This window comes from Siniperca chuatsi, linkage group LG8 (assembly GCF_020085105.1).
Source record: "Siniperca chuatsi isolate FFG_IHB_CAS linkage group LG8, ASM2008510v1, whole genome shotgun sequence".
Classification (NCBI taxonomy): domain Eukaryota; kingdom Metazoa; phylum Chordata; class Actinopteri; order Centrarchiformes; family Sinipercidae; genus Siniperca; species Siniperca chuatsi.
In genome coordinates this window covers 3,794,705-3,811,855 of record NC_058049.1, presented here as the reverse complement: position 1 = coordinate 3,811,855, position 17,151 = coordinate 3,794,705, and the positions used below count along the sequence as shown (strand labels likewise).

At 38.1% G+C, this 17,151-nt stretch overlaps 1 protein-coding gene across 5 annotated transcripts in view; it reads right to left on the bottom strand.

Annotated features, from left to right (window-relative positions):
• htr4 (5-hydroxytryptamine receptor 4) overlaps nucleotides 1–17,151 on the bottom strand; it is a 177,556-nt gene that overhangs the window by 64,898 nt on the left and 95,507 nt on the right. For all 5 annotated transcript variants that reach the window (XM_044205694.1, XM_044205691.1, XM_044205695.1 and 2 more), the window contains exon 4: nucleotides 11,966–12,166. In XM_044205694.1, coding sequence (XP_044061629.1) covers nucleotides 11,966–12,166 — 201 coding nt within the window. The remainder of the gene's footprint in view (nucleotides 1–11,965; nucleotides 12,167–17,151) is intronic.

Here is a 17,151-nt window from a genome sequence, read left to right as displayed (position 1 = left end):
GGGTGAGTGAAAAGAGAGGAAGAAGAGATAGTCAAGAAGAGAAAAAGAGGAAGAGAGAAAGGATAAAAATGAATAGAAGGAAAAACAATAGAAAAATGGAGCCAGGGGAAAAGAGGAAGAGGAAAAAGAAGAAAAAAAGAACAGATATATGGAAGAGGGGAGGATAATAAACAGAATGGGTGTCAGAAAAGAGAGCAAGAGAGAAAGAGAGAGAGATTAATCCCATTATAGAAAAGCTCAAATGACAGATGCTGCATTGCTTACTGTGACAAATCCTCTACATCTGCAATTTTACCTGGCCTGGCCAATGACTGTGTGTTTGTTTGTGTGTGTGTAGACATTGAGCACTCAGATCTGTTCCAGTATGATAGGAAACAAATGAAGTCGACCAACCGAGCCACTCAGACCTCCATTACCCTCCAACCTGATGTGTCTACGCGTGTGTGTGTGTGTGTGTGTGTGTGTGTGTGTGTGTGTATCAGTGTGTGGTTTTGCAGCATATGTGTATGCATCAATGTCATGCTTCATTGTGTTTATGATTATCTATTTGTGTGCGTGCGCACAGAGCTGCATCAGGCTTGTGGAATACAATTTGTGTGAATATTTAAGGCATCTATCCACCTATATTTTTGAGAGTATATATGTGTTTGTGCATCTAGAGTATTAGTATTTATTACTTTTATTTCTTCTTTATTGAAATTGTAAAAAAAAAAAAAACATTAATGAATACTAATAACTTTTAATACTATTAAGGATTCTATTCTTTTCATTTGCATTGTAATGTCTACTCTGTTTTTCTTTTTTAATGTTTTCAATGCATTATGTAAAGCACTTTGAATTGATTTGTGCACTTTGTGTATAAAATGTACTATACGAATAAACTTGCCTTGCTTTGCCTTGTCTATATATTATTATATATTGGTTTTGTACAAGGAAGCCAGTACTTGTTCATTTTAAACAAACCTTGTCAGGTAATGCCTCTCATTTTTACTCTCCACACAGGTGTTATTAATACTTTGGCTGATTAGACCTCTAGTCAGGTTGAGGTTGGGTGGAGCTTTGCTTGGAATTACATGATGTGACCAAACTCTATGACCTAATAACAGTGATAACATAAAAGAAAACACTTGTGTAAGTGGACTATGGGGGTGTAGGGGCTTTACATTGTAAAGAAGTCACTCCAAATGGAGAGTTAGCTCAAATAGAGAGCTAAAAGGAAAAGTGAATATTGGAATTGTAATCATGAGGTGGACATAAACACACCTCCAAATGAATGCTAATATTACTCTGCTGGATATGTCAATAAGCATCTGTTTGCTAACTGTTAGCGGTAACGGCTTTATAACGCAATAATATGTCCGAGCTGTTTGTCTCTTTGCTTGCTCTTGCTCTGTCCCAAAGTGCTGAAAAAGACACTTAATGCATCTTTAAAAATACTTAAATAAAATAAAATAATAATAATAATCAGTACTGTAGCTGCAGCTTTCCTCTGATAGAGTGTCTAACTTCCAAACACATCCTCTATACAGCAGCTGAATTTACAAATTTTTATAACCTTTGCTTATCCTCAGAAGGTTGACTGAACACTGTGCTCGGCTGCAGCAGTATTAAAGCTAATCCAGTTTATCCCATCGTGAGTCACTGTTGATATTTTGCTGCCTCCCCTGCTGTGGCCCTACCTCATTACCTACTAGAGGTGCATGGCATTTCACAGCCATCAGTAATTTGGAGTGGCTGTGTATACTGTGTGTGGTCTGCACGTGCTGTGGCATTAAAAAAGGTCAAGAGACCCTTTCTATTTGAATTGCCAAAGTAGTCGTGTTGAAAGGTTGCAAATGGATTCTTTACACACAAACACACACATGCACAAAAGCACAGTATGCATGCACACACCCCCAGATGCTTAAATACATACAAAGAACCAATAGTATGCGTAGATGCACAAAGGCACTCACACACTCACACACATTAAGATGTGGGGAAGATTAGAAGCAGACGTAGCACGGTTGAATGGCAGCCTGTCCTGAACATGAACACTTTAAATGGCCCCTTTTTCCTTTTGATCTACAAAACATTTCTCTCTGTTTATTTCTGACATTTTTATTCAGACATTATTTATATGAAAATCTGGTTTCTGAGAAAAGACAAACCCAAAGTATGTTGTTGCACTAAATTTGTTTTAATATCTTCCATTTCCATTGCATTCTTTGTGAGACGATAACACCCATTAACACGGCAATCAAAATAAACCATTTTACTTTAATGCACCTACAGTAAGTACAGTATTTCAACATTTTAATTTTGCAGATTTTGTACTAGAGGGAAATGTTGCCCTTTGCTTTCCACTTTTGTGTGACAGCTAGCTGCTAGCTTATTTTGTCGAGATCATAAAACCATTATTAAAACCAAAATGACAACAGGTTTTGGGCTACTATTTTGTTTAAACAATGACTACAACTATGAGGATTTGAAGAAAATGCACTGGTAAGACTTAAATTTAAGACAAATTTTTGAGATTGTGAAGACTCATTTGTGAGTCAGTCAAGTTTATTGTTGGATATTGGGCATATCACAAGAAGTTAACAAAGAAACAAAAATGTAAATAAATTCAGTCGGAGACACATCCAAAGATTCACCACTTATGGCATTATATAGGTTCAAGTTAGATTTGGCTGGGAACTAACCCCCTCTCCTCCCTCCCCACCCCCCTCAACAAACACATACATGAACATTATATCTTTATCTCACCTACAACATCACTATCTTGTTGGTTTGGGGTTTTTTAGTACAGCTGATAAGACTGATTTGATCCACCTGGAGGGGCAGGTGGATGCAATCAAATGTAATTAATTACATGTTTGGACAGAAGACCAGCACCACTCTTGGTCTCAGTGTTAAGAACCACAGCCTCAGCCTCAGGAAGTTGGGTTAAAATGTGATCTATAGTGACACATGTCAAATACTTAATTACACTGACTAAACAGTATTACTCTTGTCATCAGCACCTGCTTTCTTTCTTTCAGATTTAATCAATATTGGCAGATTGGACATTTTTGACAGCAAATTATATGAGAAGTGGCTCAGTCTCATGCAGAAAAGTGGCAAACAATAAAAAGCTCCAGAAAACAGGGCTCTTAAAGAAAACAGGGGTGCAAGATTAGCTAATAATACATTGGCTACAATTAGCTAACAATACATATCTGACATTGTACTTTAGTGGTGCAAAGTTCCAAACTAATTTGTTATTGCAATCAAATTAACAAAACCAACTGACAAGCAATGAACTTGAGAATATTGGAGCCAAGGGTAGCTGTCCACTTTTACTGCTTGGTAGTCCAGTATTGAATTAAGAAATGTATATAAAAGTGAGTAACAGCATAGCTTTTACATTTTTGTTTTTAAAGAATTAGGATGAAAAAGTATGAAAAATGGGGATACCCTTGATGAGTTATGACTATTACATTTTATTTAAAAACATCATTTGAAAAGGGCTGATATAATGTGTTGTATATTTTGTATTTATTGTAATTTGTCCTTTCTCTGACACAGTGCTAAAAGCAGAATCCATCCTGCAAACACCAGGTTATACATACTAGATTCAGTCAAAGAATTATTTGGTTTAACATCAGACACTATATAATCATCAATATCAATATCAGTCAAATAGAAAGATTTCAAATATGAGACCATGCAATTATACTCAAGCTCTTTGCATATCTATCTCTTTATTTTTCTATCTACCTATTTTCATATCTCCCACTGTCACTTGAGTTTTCATGTGTTTCTGTCTCAGTCCATGTCTCTGTCTATGTTAGCCTCTTAACTGAATGCCTTTGTGTTGGAGCATCCTCCTTGTGGCGGTTCTGGTATTTTTAGTCTTAATTAATTTCCATTCAGCCCTTTTCAGCATCTTCAGCTTACAGTGGATGAATGAGAAGCTTTATCCTGCAGCTGTTCACTTATTTTCTATGTTCTCTCACTTTCTCTCTGTTTTCCTCTTCATTTCCCCTTCTTTTCTCGGTATCCTTCTTTTTTCCTTTCTCTTTCTCTGTCACGTAGACAAACTCGTGTTGTCTGTCAGCCAAGTTTTTATAGCAGAAATACACCGGAGGCAACAGATGTTTCTTTTTCTGCATGCTATGAGCATCAAGTGACGTTTCAAGCTGCCTCTTTTCTTCTGCTTTCAGCTTGTTGGGGTTTTTTTCAGTTCAGTGTTTTTATTGTTTTGTTTGTTTCAACAGCCACAGTGACCTCTGACCTGCTTCAAGGTCTGATGAGAAGAAAGTTACAAGGAGCCAAGACTCAGATAAGGTAACAAGCCTTTTTTACAGCAGATATTTTGACTTGTATTATATTTTGAATGATGGCTGAATTCCATACAGCTGCATGGATCCTGTTATTGTGCATGCTTGCTTGCTGTCATTGCTTACTGGGACTTGAATATGACTGAGCCATAGCTATTGTTGTTAGTAACATCTGTGCTTTCCTATGACAAGTCAAAATGTCCACTGTGAAAAAGACCTGTTGTAGGAATTCAAATGAAGGCTCCAGTACAAGTCTAATGGCATGTCTACACAGGAGTCGTTTCAGCTGTGTTTTTCAGTTGTCTGTCTCGCGCACGTCTGACGGAACTGTGCCTGAACGCACAGTATTGTGTCCTTTGCAGACACTGTAAGAAATTCTTGTGGTCTACTTGTTAATTCACCAGAGTCCAAATACAACTGGCATGACTGTAGGTGAGAGTATCATAAAAAAAACCATGGACAAAAATTCATGATTTAGTAATGTTTCCAATTAACCAAAATAAGAGACAAGTCCTAAGTCAAGTCCTAAACTTTGAGTTCTGAGCCCTTAACAGGTCATTATGGGCTACATTTTCTAAAAACAGTAATAATAATAGTGACAATAAATTAAAAATAAACTTGATTTGAACAATTTAGTGGCTCAGGAACATCTTGCCAAAGTGCCCCCAAGAACACATTAGACTGATGAGGAAAAAACAAATAAATTAAAAGAGAAAGAAAGTGATATGTGATAGTAAACAGGTTTTTGGCAGTCACAAGATACGATCTCAGGCTGAATTTCCTCAACAGCTGACCGAGTCAAAATGATTAAAATACTCACTTCGCTGCTCTGAAGTAAAAAAATGGCTGCCACCACCACAAGCATGACAAACCTTGCGTGTCCCACTACAAGCAAGTCCCATTGATGTTTACGCCATGTTGTGTTTCTGTAACGATCTGTCAACAGCTCGACAGAGCATTCGTTTTTGGGTCAGGAAATATTTTCTACATATTGAATGCAGTGGCAGTGTTTGACAGCAGTAAAAAAATAAATAAAATAGCAATATTTGAGATGGCAGTATTTACATGCAGGTAGAAATATGCTAGAAATGTTTGTCATTCTTGTTTTTGTGTTTTTTTTCCCTTCTAAATTCTTTTATGTTAGGTATTCAAAAGTCTCTCATTGTTTCCTTCTGTGTTTATGCCCTTTCTCTTCCAGTGATGCAGTCAACAGATGCTTTCCTTTCAGAGATTCATAATATACTAGGGACCTGCGTTGTTTTATTCCTGGTCTGTTATTTTTTTGTTTTGCTCTTTTCTTATAAAATCTGTTTTATTTAGGATGCTGGAAGCTACAAATGAAATCAACAGCCTTCCTCAACATCCCTTCTCCTCTTCCTTGAAAATAACATGTTGGAAGTGATTTTTCCATCAGCCTTTCACTCAGTTGTCACCAGAAACTCTGAAACCTTTTGGTCTGTTTGTGTTGTAAGAGCTGTACCTTATTTCAGTGTCCCATAAACCAGTCCAACACATTTCCCACCAAATCAGATTATCCTTTTAGTGGTGGTATTGATTGTTTGTGAAAAATAGATTAATCTCTCAAAATGAATAAGATATTGATTTGCTGGTGTAATTAACAACAGTTTCTCCTTCTCATTGAAGGTAACTCATTGAATGAAATTTAATGGATAATGAGGCTTTTGTGACAATAGCAAGACGAGATGGTAATAGCAAATTCTGCAGATAAAATCATCTCTTATCCATTGTTGAATTTGAGGGTAATCGAAAAATATGGCACACACAAAACATTTCCTATTTTTGTGACAAATTGGTATGAATACTCTGTCTATGAAGCACATTGGTGACTTTTTTTTTTCACCATACATTGCTTGGTTTCACCAGACGTGATATGAATTCCAGAGCTCCACACCAAACTCAACTGGAACTGGCTGTTAGGGGTTTATTAACGTTAACAATTATTCTTAATCTATGCTGATTGGCTGTCAGAATCGCTGGTCCTAAAGGGTTCAGTATACTTCAAACAAACTACTTTGTACTTCTAAAGGTAAAATGTGTATACCTGTTCCAAATAGACACATGCACACTGTTTGACAGTCTCTCCTAAAAGGCATTCATGGTGTTCCACTTGGTTGTACACAAAAAAGTGACAGTGGTAGGGTGAAGAATGAAAAAGAGCTTGAGAGAGAAGTCTGCCTTGCCTGCTTTAACACCTCTGCACACCTGCCCAATCTCTGGATGAAATGGGCGTGCTTGTCAGATTACTGGTTTGGTATCAAAATGGTTGGACACAGTAACCCCAATTCCAATGTCAGAAAGGTGTGAGGGGAGGGGGTTTCAGATTCTGCTCAACAAACCCATAAGCACTCTGTTTAAGGCATGCTGATGCCTTAACCTGTCCCTTGGTAAAACATATCCTAAGACCATCAAAAAGATCTACCCTGATGAGGAGTGATCCTCTTTACTGTGATTCTATGGTCAACCTGCATGTTAGAAAGAGCTTACATCATTGTTGTTGTTTACCATTTCTTCAACTATTTGTTTATTGGATTTTCCTTTAAAAAAAAGAAGATGTCTTTGATGAACCTCTGTATGTTAGAAGCTACTCAAGTGTGTAGCTTTCCATCAGCATTCATGAAACCTTTATGAAGGTGTTCCTCAAGGATCCTTCCAGGGCTCCACTTTTGTTGCAATCTACCCTGGTGTATCAATATTCGGATTCAAGACAATAATGTTTGTTCTTGCAAATATTTGAATGCATGCTTTGTCTGTCTCTCTGCATGTGCTGCTTTCACTTGGTATTCATATGTTATTGTTTCTCTTCAGAGCACAAACAGCAGGCCTCTGGTGAGGCTGTTTCTTTTCCCCGTCCTGCTGAACCAGAGCCCATCAGCAGCCAAAAAATAAAATGCCAAAAGCTGTCTTGAGGCCAAGGCTTTGAACTACAGTTTTGCCTTCACCACAGAAGTGAGCAGACAAGTGACAGGCTTTTTATACCATGCCCAAAACCTAAATTTCTCATTCCACTTCCATCTCAACCATTTAATCTTACTTTGGCCAAAAAAGGTTGACTGGACCCTATGCTGCTTTAAAGATACATCCTGTTTAGGATTAAAACACTTTCCAACATTCCCACAGGGAGCTGATTAGTAGGATGATGAAGTTATTTTACTGATGTAAGCAGGGACTCTTTCCTTGCTTCTGGGCTTAAGTAAAGGAGGGAGAGGATTCTGTGTTCAATATTTCCATCCTTGACTTTCCCACAAGGTCAAGCATTAAAACTTGAAGGCATCTTGAAGGTTGAGGAAAGATTTCCTGTCAAAACCTCTTTTTCAAACCGTTTGTTGTCTATACAGCTTCTCTAACCTCAGTGCTTCCAGTAACTGCAGACACTTTGTTGACACAAAAAATTAAAACACGTCGAGGAATTATATGGAGCCCAAAAAACGTTCTTCAAAGAGTCTTTTCATATTGGTGGTTCAGGGAAAATGCATTTGCAGATTGCAACAAAAGTGGAGCCCTGGAAGGATCCTTGAGGAACACCTTCATAAAGGTTTCATGAATGCTGATGGAAGGCTACACACTTGAGTAGCTTCTAACATACAGAGGTTCATCAAATATATCTTTTTCTAAAAGGGAAATCCAATAAACAAATACTTGAAGAAATGGTAAACAACAACAATAATGTAAGCTCTTTCTAACATGCAGGTTGACCATAGAATCACAGTAAAGAGGATCAATTAACTCCCTTTCCTTTGACCCCTTTTGGGACAACCAAGAACAGCAGTAACACCGTCATATTTAGAGTAAAACCTTATGAGATTTTGTTTGGTTTTGTTTCTTTTTCTAATCGTTCATTTCTCTCTTTGTCCCTGTGTGTGACTTTCTCTTCTTAGCAATATTTTTCCAATCCCTTTCTCTCTTGCTTTGCTGTTTTCAGTCTTCCTCGTGTTGCAATTTGCTTTTCAGCAGCCAATCTTTTCTTTTCTTTTTTCTTGTCTTCACCCTTTTCTCTCAGCTCCCAGTGGTGCCCATGATAAAAACAAGTTCTTATTACTTTGGGAGGGCTGCTCAGAAGCTAACATCTATGAAATGCCATTTAGTTAATATTAAATAAATAAATACATAGATATGCCTATGAAATAAATAAATATGGCTATGAAATAAATAAATTGGTCAATATGGTTCAATAAATAAATAGGTTTTTATTTCATGGGACATATATTTCATAATGCCACAGTTATTTATGTCATATGACTTTTAATTCATAATAACACATTTATTTATTTCATGGGACTATTTCATAATGCCATATTTCCATGTGTTATATTCAAATGAAGGGGGTGTGGTTATCTCACAGAGCTGCAAGACCTGACACAGCCTCAGATAAGATTGAGGCCAGATTGCAGTTTGACAACATGACAGAGAATCATACAGTAGCTAAGTACCAGGTGGTTTTCTTGCCGGGTTTGGCTCCTGGCACCCTGGCGGTCCAAAGCTCCTGTGCTAGAGGCGTAAACACCAACACTCTCCCGGTGCTCTGAGCTCCCAGTCCAGGCAGAGTCAGCTAATAGGACAGCTAGCGTCACGACTAACTAGCTAACGGTACCTAACGTTAACGGCATTCAGCGGTTACTTTTAAGCAACAAGTAAAGCTATCTTTACATCAGGAAACTCCATAAATTACCAAGAGTTGAGGCAGAGCAGGAAGACAGGGGTGCCAGGAGCCAAACCCAGCAAGAAAACCCCCTTTATTATTTCATAGCCATATATATTAATTTCATAGGCATATTTTTGTATTTATTTATTTAATATTGACTAAAATGGCATTCCAGAAACAGCAGAAGGATGGTGCAGCGTAACTCTGTCACATGCTTCTGCTAACCTCTGTAGCTACTGTTGTAATGTTTCTGTTTGCTGCTGAAGGCTTTTGCAACTCCTTTTGTGTAAATGGGAGTAACTCTGTAGTGTTTATTGCATGCACTGCCAGTGAAGAAGAATTTCCTCTTGATTAATATAAACTAAACTACCAAGTACTATTGCAACAGCCTGTACTCTTTCAAGGATTGTTTAAAGAGATAAAAGACCAATTCTGACGCAAAACTGTTTGCACCTTTAGAAGGATGTTGCTGGCTGGTTAAATAAGATTGAAAGGTGTTTTTGCATTAAAACAATCTCTCTCTTTCTCTGTACTCTAAATCCATAATTCTTTGTTTGTGTGTCACAGTGATAGCATTTATCTCACCCTGGCAGATGAACTCCTGAACAGAAGTAGTTATGGTTCCAAGTTATCAGAATCAGAAATACTTTATTGATCCCCGAGGGGAAAATCTTTTGTTATAATGAGGAACGATTACCAACAAATCCAGTGTTAAATCTGCCAAGTCTTGCTTTAAACTTTAGTGCCATTGTTTCTGTTATTCTGCAGAATGTGAGTGTTTGTATGTGTTTGCTGAATATTTAAAATATCCTGCAGAACACACACATATACACACAATGAGTGAAACGGTTAATCTGGGCTGTGTACCACATGAGACTCCAGACTCTCTCTTACATTTTGCTGCAACTGACTGAGTGACAGTTTCATTAATTCTTGGTCTCATCCTGTAGTTTTACATAAGGACCAACTTTCAGGCTCTCTGTCTTTCAGTCTGTGGGTCACTTTTAATACAACCACAAACATCATCTCAAATGGCTTGACAACCTGTAATTACAGCTTGATGGTTTACAAGCTACTCAACACATGAAAGTAAAACACTGAGTCGATGATACAGACGCTGTTGGTCTACTTAACTACACCAGCTCTTACAATAATGCCTTTTTATTATAGCTTAGTAGCACTTTTCTTTATTTATCACATTATCAGGCCCTCATTTTAATTAGAAAATAGCACAGATTACATAGATATAGTAGAAAAGCTGCATGTAGTGTGTGACTGTGGTCAAAAGCAATCCATTTTATTTTCATTGAATCTCTTTTATTAAAGCAAATAATTATTCATGAGGATAAACATTGTTATTCATATATATATATATATATATATATATATATATATAAAAATAAAGGGTACTTACTAATTAAGATACAATCTATGGGAGATGTGATATGATTCACTAGGGGGAACTTGGGGGTAATTAAGAGTGATTGCCTCCCTCGTAATGGAAGTTCCAGGATGTGGAGGCAGCTGTATGTATAGAAGAGTACAATGCTCCTCCAGCCAGATAATTGAATGAAGAGACCATTTCCTCTTTGATCTTTGATTTGTCTAATTTGGAAAATTCTCTTGTGTTTGTGGCTCCATAAGTATCTACTTTAAAAACACACGGACATACATGTGAGATGGAGCTCATTTAAGTGGAATAAATATCTAGTAGTCATGGCCATTAGATATTTATTCTGCATTCAACCTGCATTATTACTATACATGCTTCAGTGAGAGGTTGTAGAGGTCCTCACTGCATTCCTCAAGTTTGTTCCCTGTATTCTTATTGTGGACACATCATTACTAAATGATAAACAGTAAGAATCAGAAGATCACAGCACAATATTCTCTCAGCAACCAGCTAGGGTGTGTATGTTACACAACACTTGTTTTAACTTAAAAGTTCCTAAGATTACATTCAGTGTAGAAATCCTTAACGGCCAAATACATTTTTCATGAACTCTGACTTTCAGAAACTTTTAACACATAAAGTTTATTCCGCATTATTTACTCCCTCCAATCTTTTTTTTTTAGGCCTTACAATATTGCAGCATGTTTGAAAAGTCACTAAACACAAATCAGCTTGAGAAGTAAAAACCAGTGATAAGACTGTGATTTTTGCTCACACCTATTTCAATTTGGGTATTGTCAGGTTGAGGTGAAGTTTAATCCAGCTGTCTGCATGATAAGGCTTACCCTGTCTGGTCTGATTTTCTCACATCACAGGCTGCCACCCTCACCCTCAACACACAGCAGTTGCTCACCTCTTGGCAATGAGGTGAGCAACAGGAAAATAATCACAGAAACTTTCCAACCAAGTCACAGTTTGTTTACTGACTAGCAGGCTCTGTGCATTCTCAGGAAAAAAGAGCAGTTGTCTCTACACAAAACAATGAAGATTTAGACCCACTACATCAGCAGAGCCTCCACACACACACACACAGTCCATAGTATATATTGCCTACATAAATCCAAGCCTCTCTTTGCAGTGCCATGAAACAGATAAGCTGTCTAAATTTTAAAACGCTGTTTCTGTATGAAAACAATTTGCTTCCATTAGCATTTCCAGGTAGTTTTTTTTTTTTAGAAACTTCTTTCCACATTGAAACATGTGAACAGCATAAAAACGACTAAATCGCTTCTCTTCTGTTTTGGGGGAAGAAAAACAAAGATGCGTTTAATGTGGACGTACTCAGAGATTGAGCATTTCAGATGAGGTGTGAGTTCACACCAAAAGGTGCGATATTTTATAATATCAACCATTTTGCGTACAATGCAGACAAACCATCACACACACATACACACACACACACACACACACACACACAACCTTAGCATGGCACGACAAAATACAGCATGTTAAGTATTAAAAATGCAATATAAATCTGTGTAGGTTTAGTGTTATTACATGCTAAATCAAACCCACACACACAAACACCACCAAACCAGAAAGTCTCACCTGTCCAGGGCGATGCAGCACAGGTGCATTATGGACGCGGTGGTCAGCAGGACATCCAACGAGGTCCGGACCAGGCAGAAGGTCTCACCATAGATCCAGTGCTGGTGGACCAACTCGATGGCACCAAATGGCATCACCAGCACAGACACCAGCAAGTCGGCAAACGCCAGAGACACGATGAAGTAGTTGGTCTTGATTTTCCTGAGAAAAAGAAAAAATGATTGGGGAAATACTTAATGATTTTGGAGACCGAATCACAAAAACGCAGGAGTTTAGCTAAACAAATATCCGTTATTATTCTTGTGTAATAGCATTTCTTGTGATCAATGATTCTATACTAAATGATCATTATTAACCATGCATATTAATATCATTAAATGGATAGCAAGTGGAGTAGATGTCTGTATACTGCTGCTTTTTGGCATTGCTGTTTCTCAGTGATGTTGTGTCACACATGTAACTGATGTTGAAAGAGAGCAAGAGAGATTGGCAGTTGTATGAAAAAAGCAACAACCAATAATAGCCGCATTGTTTTTGTAAAAAAAAAACAAAGAAAAGAAAAGCAATTATAAAAAAACAGCTCAAAAGAGGTCCTTTTACTGTAATCATGAAAACAAAACACTCAGAGCAGCAGTTTTATTTTCCATGAAATTGATTTATATGAATGTTGTTAAAGAAAATCCAAATGGAAAACTTTCAATTAAAACTTCCCCGATAAAAATAAACATAGGGTTTGTTTATGTAGGTAAATTCTTTTCATTTTGGAAACTGAGTAATACATATTAATTGAATCACTATTTATTAGCACGTTTCTCAATTCATTTTTGCATGAGAAGACTGTGAAATGTTAAAAGCTCCAAAAAGCCAGCGACCCTGAGTCATTTGTATCTCAGTGTGTTTCTGTGTTCTCCCTCCTTGCCTGGGGGTGGTGCTGGTCACCCTGCTGTGTGTTTTCCAAAATGTTTAGTTGCAGGTGCTGGCTGCTGATTGGACGAGAGACTGATGGTGCCTACTTTAAAATGGCACCAGCCGATGCCGGCTTCCTGCTAGTGCTAATAATTTGATTTGTACATAATGTAAATGTCTAAAAGAGCAGTCTGGGTAAATGTAGGGGTGAGAAGCCTTTTTGTTTCCTTATGATCTCTTTTCTCCTGTTTATGTTTTAGTGAGGTCGGTAAGCTACCTGTATTTTCTTTTATTTGGTAGGTAAGTTAGTGGGCAATAGAGATTGTTTTGTTTGTTGATTTATGATTAAATCAACTTCATTTGCACTGCAGCGGCTGTGGCACTGGTCATCCTTGGTAGTGGGGAAAGAGGGGAATCATCTTGATTTATGCTGCGCTCCGTTTCCCACTAGGCCGGGCGTGACAGCATACAGTGGTATTTTAGACAATGATGTTCTTCCAGCTTTGTGGCAATAGTTTGTGTTTGGCCCTTTCCTATTTCAACATGACAATGCCCCGGTGACCAAAGCCAGCTCTTACAGAAATTGTTTTCCCAGTGTAGTGTGGAAGAACTTGGCTGGCCTGCACAGAGCCCTGACCTCAACTCCATCCAACTCCTTTTTGATGAACTGAGCCAGGCCTTATCACCCAACATCAGTTGGATCTCACTAATGCTGTTGGGGCTGAATGGCAGCAAATCTCTGCAGCCAGGTTGGAAAATCTTGTGGAAAGCCTGAAACCAGAAGAGTGCAGGCTGTTGCAGCAGTATATTAATGCCCATGGTTTTGGTAGCACATACACGTTCTTTTGAAGCATCTTAATATTGTGTGAGTTGTTGTAAGATAGCTCCATTTTAGCACTTTTTGCACTGTCACAAACAAAGGCACAGTAATCTATACAGTATATAGCACAATCCATACAGTTAGGCGGTCTCACAGTGCAAACATGGACATTTTACTCCCCGTTACTGACGTTTGCCAGCATAAATTCTTGTGTTGGCTAAGGTGCTGCAATGTGACTGAATTTGCTGTGTGGAGGCTGTTGAAAAGAGGCCTGATGGATGTTTTCCTGTGCTGATGTGAGCTCCTAAGATTGTCGGAACAAGACAAAAACAGGCAGGAAGTACTGTGTTTTCTGCCTTGTCCTGAAGAAGAAAAACTGAACAATCATTCAGTGCAGGTCTTGTAATGTACGTCTGTGCATAATCCCAAAATAATCTCTGCATCAGTGGCATGCAGAGGACCAGAGGACTGGAGAACTGAATTTCAGCTATGCCAGACAGGTGATGTAAATAGTTGTAACGTCACCCAAACATCATCTGCTACAAATGGCCACAGCAGCTTCACATTGTTGTTTAGGTTTTTTGACACACACATCTAGCCCTTTGTTTGTGGTTGTTAGTACTTGTAAATGTGTTTATCATTAGGTCCAAGAGATTCTGTTTAGAAAATATTTAAATATTGAAAAGCACATTTTAGCCATTTTGGAGCAGTTTTGGATAGGTTTGGCACACAAAGGTTCACTGTAAAACAAAACAAAAGTAAGCGCAATTTAATGGTACAAGTATCTACTTCAATTTAAGCTATTAACCATGGTTCTGTGAGGTTTAACTTGAGAAGTTATTAAGCATTAACTAGAGGTAATAGGCGGAAATAGGCCCAAAACAGCTACTGCTGACATAAAGTTCGATTACCAATCAAAGTCAAACAGAGGCAGACAAGGAAAAGTTCAGGTTCTAACTTTGTCTTCCAATACCAGCAAAGAGGGGGAAAAAATGAAATCAAATATTGCTCCTATTACTCACAAAACAATAGATTTCAGGAAAATAGGACAACAGAATAGAGAGGGGAGAGGAAAATCCATCATCCCGTTCACTGGATTGTGAGGAGGAAGACAGGGAGAGAGGTGTGAAAGTGAAAAAGTTGAGAAAAGTCACCAAATGCTCAGCTCTTCTCAACCACACACAGACTTGAAATAAGGTAAAACCACAGAGAGAGGAGAATAAGGTAGATTCAGTCTGTAAATAAGTCAAATTTAGGGATATAAAAAGGACTCGAGGGCTGAATCCACCTTGATTGCTGTAACTGCAGCCTGCAGAGTCTTTATCCCTTTCTCTGTGATAAAATGGGATTTTCTTTATCGAAGCAGCTGTCACAGGCGAGGGCCGTGCTGTTCTTACAAAGTATTGCTGAGATTAAAAAAGACAAACATTACATTAAAATGGACTCCAAGACATGTTTTACTTTCACCTATTACATTGTTCTTTGCAGCAGGACTCTGGTTAATAACCAAGTCAAGGTGGGACAGTGGTTAGTGATGTTAAGACATCCTGAGTGTCCTTTCTATTCTCTTTGTATTGTGTATATGCTTATTTATTTTGTCACTTTTTTAATTAAGTATCCATTTTCTTTCTGAAGGTCTTTAATACTGTGCATATGCTATATCTATTTGTTTTAGGGAAGCCAATGAATGCCCATATGACCTTTGTGTGTAAATGAACAGTTCTTTTTTTTTTAAATTGGTTATTTCAGGTGAAGTATATAATTTGTACTCAGTGTATATAAACAGATATTGCAGTGGTTTGGTGTGGGAGAGAGTGAACTGACATACAAAGTTGCAGTGTGAATGAGTATTATGTATTATCAGTGCAACTCAATGAAGGCAGTGAGTAACTATGACCCGAATCAGGCTGTTAAAACTCATCTTCAAGACACACACGAATGTTCACTCATTCCCACAGCAGTGCTTTCTTTCTCTCTCACACACACATTTCACACATTAAATCTGTGCCAATTTTATACTGCATTCTAATAAGTATATTCTGCCTGACAAACCCTTTTTTTTTTTTACTTAAGCACACAACATAATCAAACATTTTTCATGACAATTCTTTATATTTAGTTATTATAGAACTGTGATAAAACTTATATTTAGCATTTCTGTAGTGCAACATATTTTTACTTATCTGTTGACATACCAATATAGCCACAATAAGCTACCAGCCCACTTATTGGTCTAGCTCTACGGTTCATATACAACAAATATATACTTTACAGTTTCATACCAACAGGAAATGATGCAAGGTATCAATTAAACTGACAGATACATCACTCTCTGGTGACCAGGACACACAGACGTGCATAAACACACTCTCTTCTCGCCCTCACTGTCTTTGTATCACTCACACACACACACACACACACAGAGGGATTTCTCCTGTGCAGTTTGACAAAGACCAAAACTGCCAACACAAAATGATTGGCTCCCACTCTGTTAAGTCAGGGGCTTAACAAGGGGCTGCATTTGTAACCTGATAAATCAAACAAGAGTAATTCATTATTATCAGATTAATCGATATAATCATTAGTGTCAGCCCTATTTCCGCGTGACCAGTAGTCTGGTGTGATAGGTCAAATGGAAGTTTAAAGTACTGTCACAGGGCTGGTGTGTAAAAACCTGTCAACTTGATGGACGAGTAGAAACTCAGTCAGCTGATCGGTCGACTCATCACTCAGTCAAGCTGTCCCATTAGAAAGAAATCCTGACACGTAGGCAATCAAATGGAGAATAATGAGATTTGGCAATTTCTCCTTTTACTTATCAGGTTGGTAAACCTTTGCATTCACAGACGAACCACACCAGCCAATCAGCTAATCTGTGAGAGTCGGTCAGTCAGCTGGCCTGTTCTCCACGCACTCTGCAGTGTGGATGGTCTGCGGTCTATAAATAGCTTCAGTAAGAGCGGATGGCTGTGAGGGTTTTCCATCTGCCTGTCACTAACCCAAACAGCCCCTTAAAACAGGCTGTTAGTGCTGGAAACACCAGCTGTCTGCTACGCCCGCTGCATGTGGGGCACACGTAAATCATGTTGGACATGCACACACATATGTTCACATACACACCGGAAACATATATGCACATATGAACAGATGTATAAAAGCAAGCACAAGCATACATACTGTACACACACACACACACACACACACACACACACACACAGATACTGTAGATGAATAACCACAGGTTTATATACACACATTTATACTGTATACTGTATGCTCAAACACACATAGGAGACACACACATACACACACAGCAGTAATTCAAAACAGTTAAGAAACCATTAACATGCCCAGAGGGGGAGGTGTCGTGTTTATTTAGGATGACATATCGTGTTTAGCTTAAAGTGCTAAGAATAAATAAACTTTATTAAAAGGGAATTGTGTTACTGTGAGGTTGCGG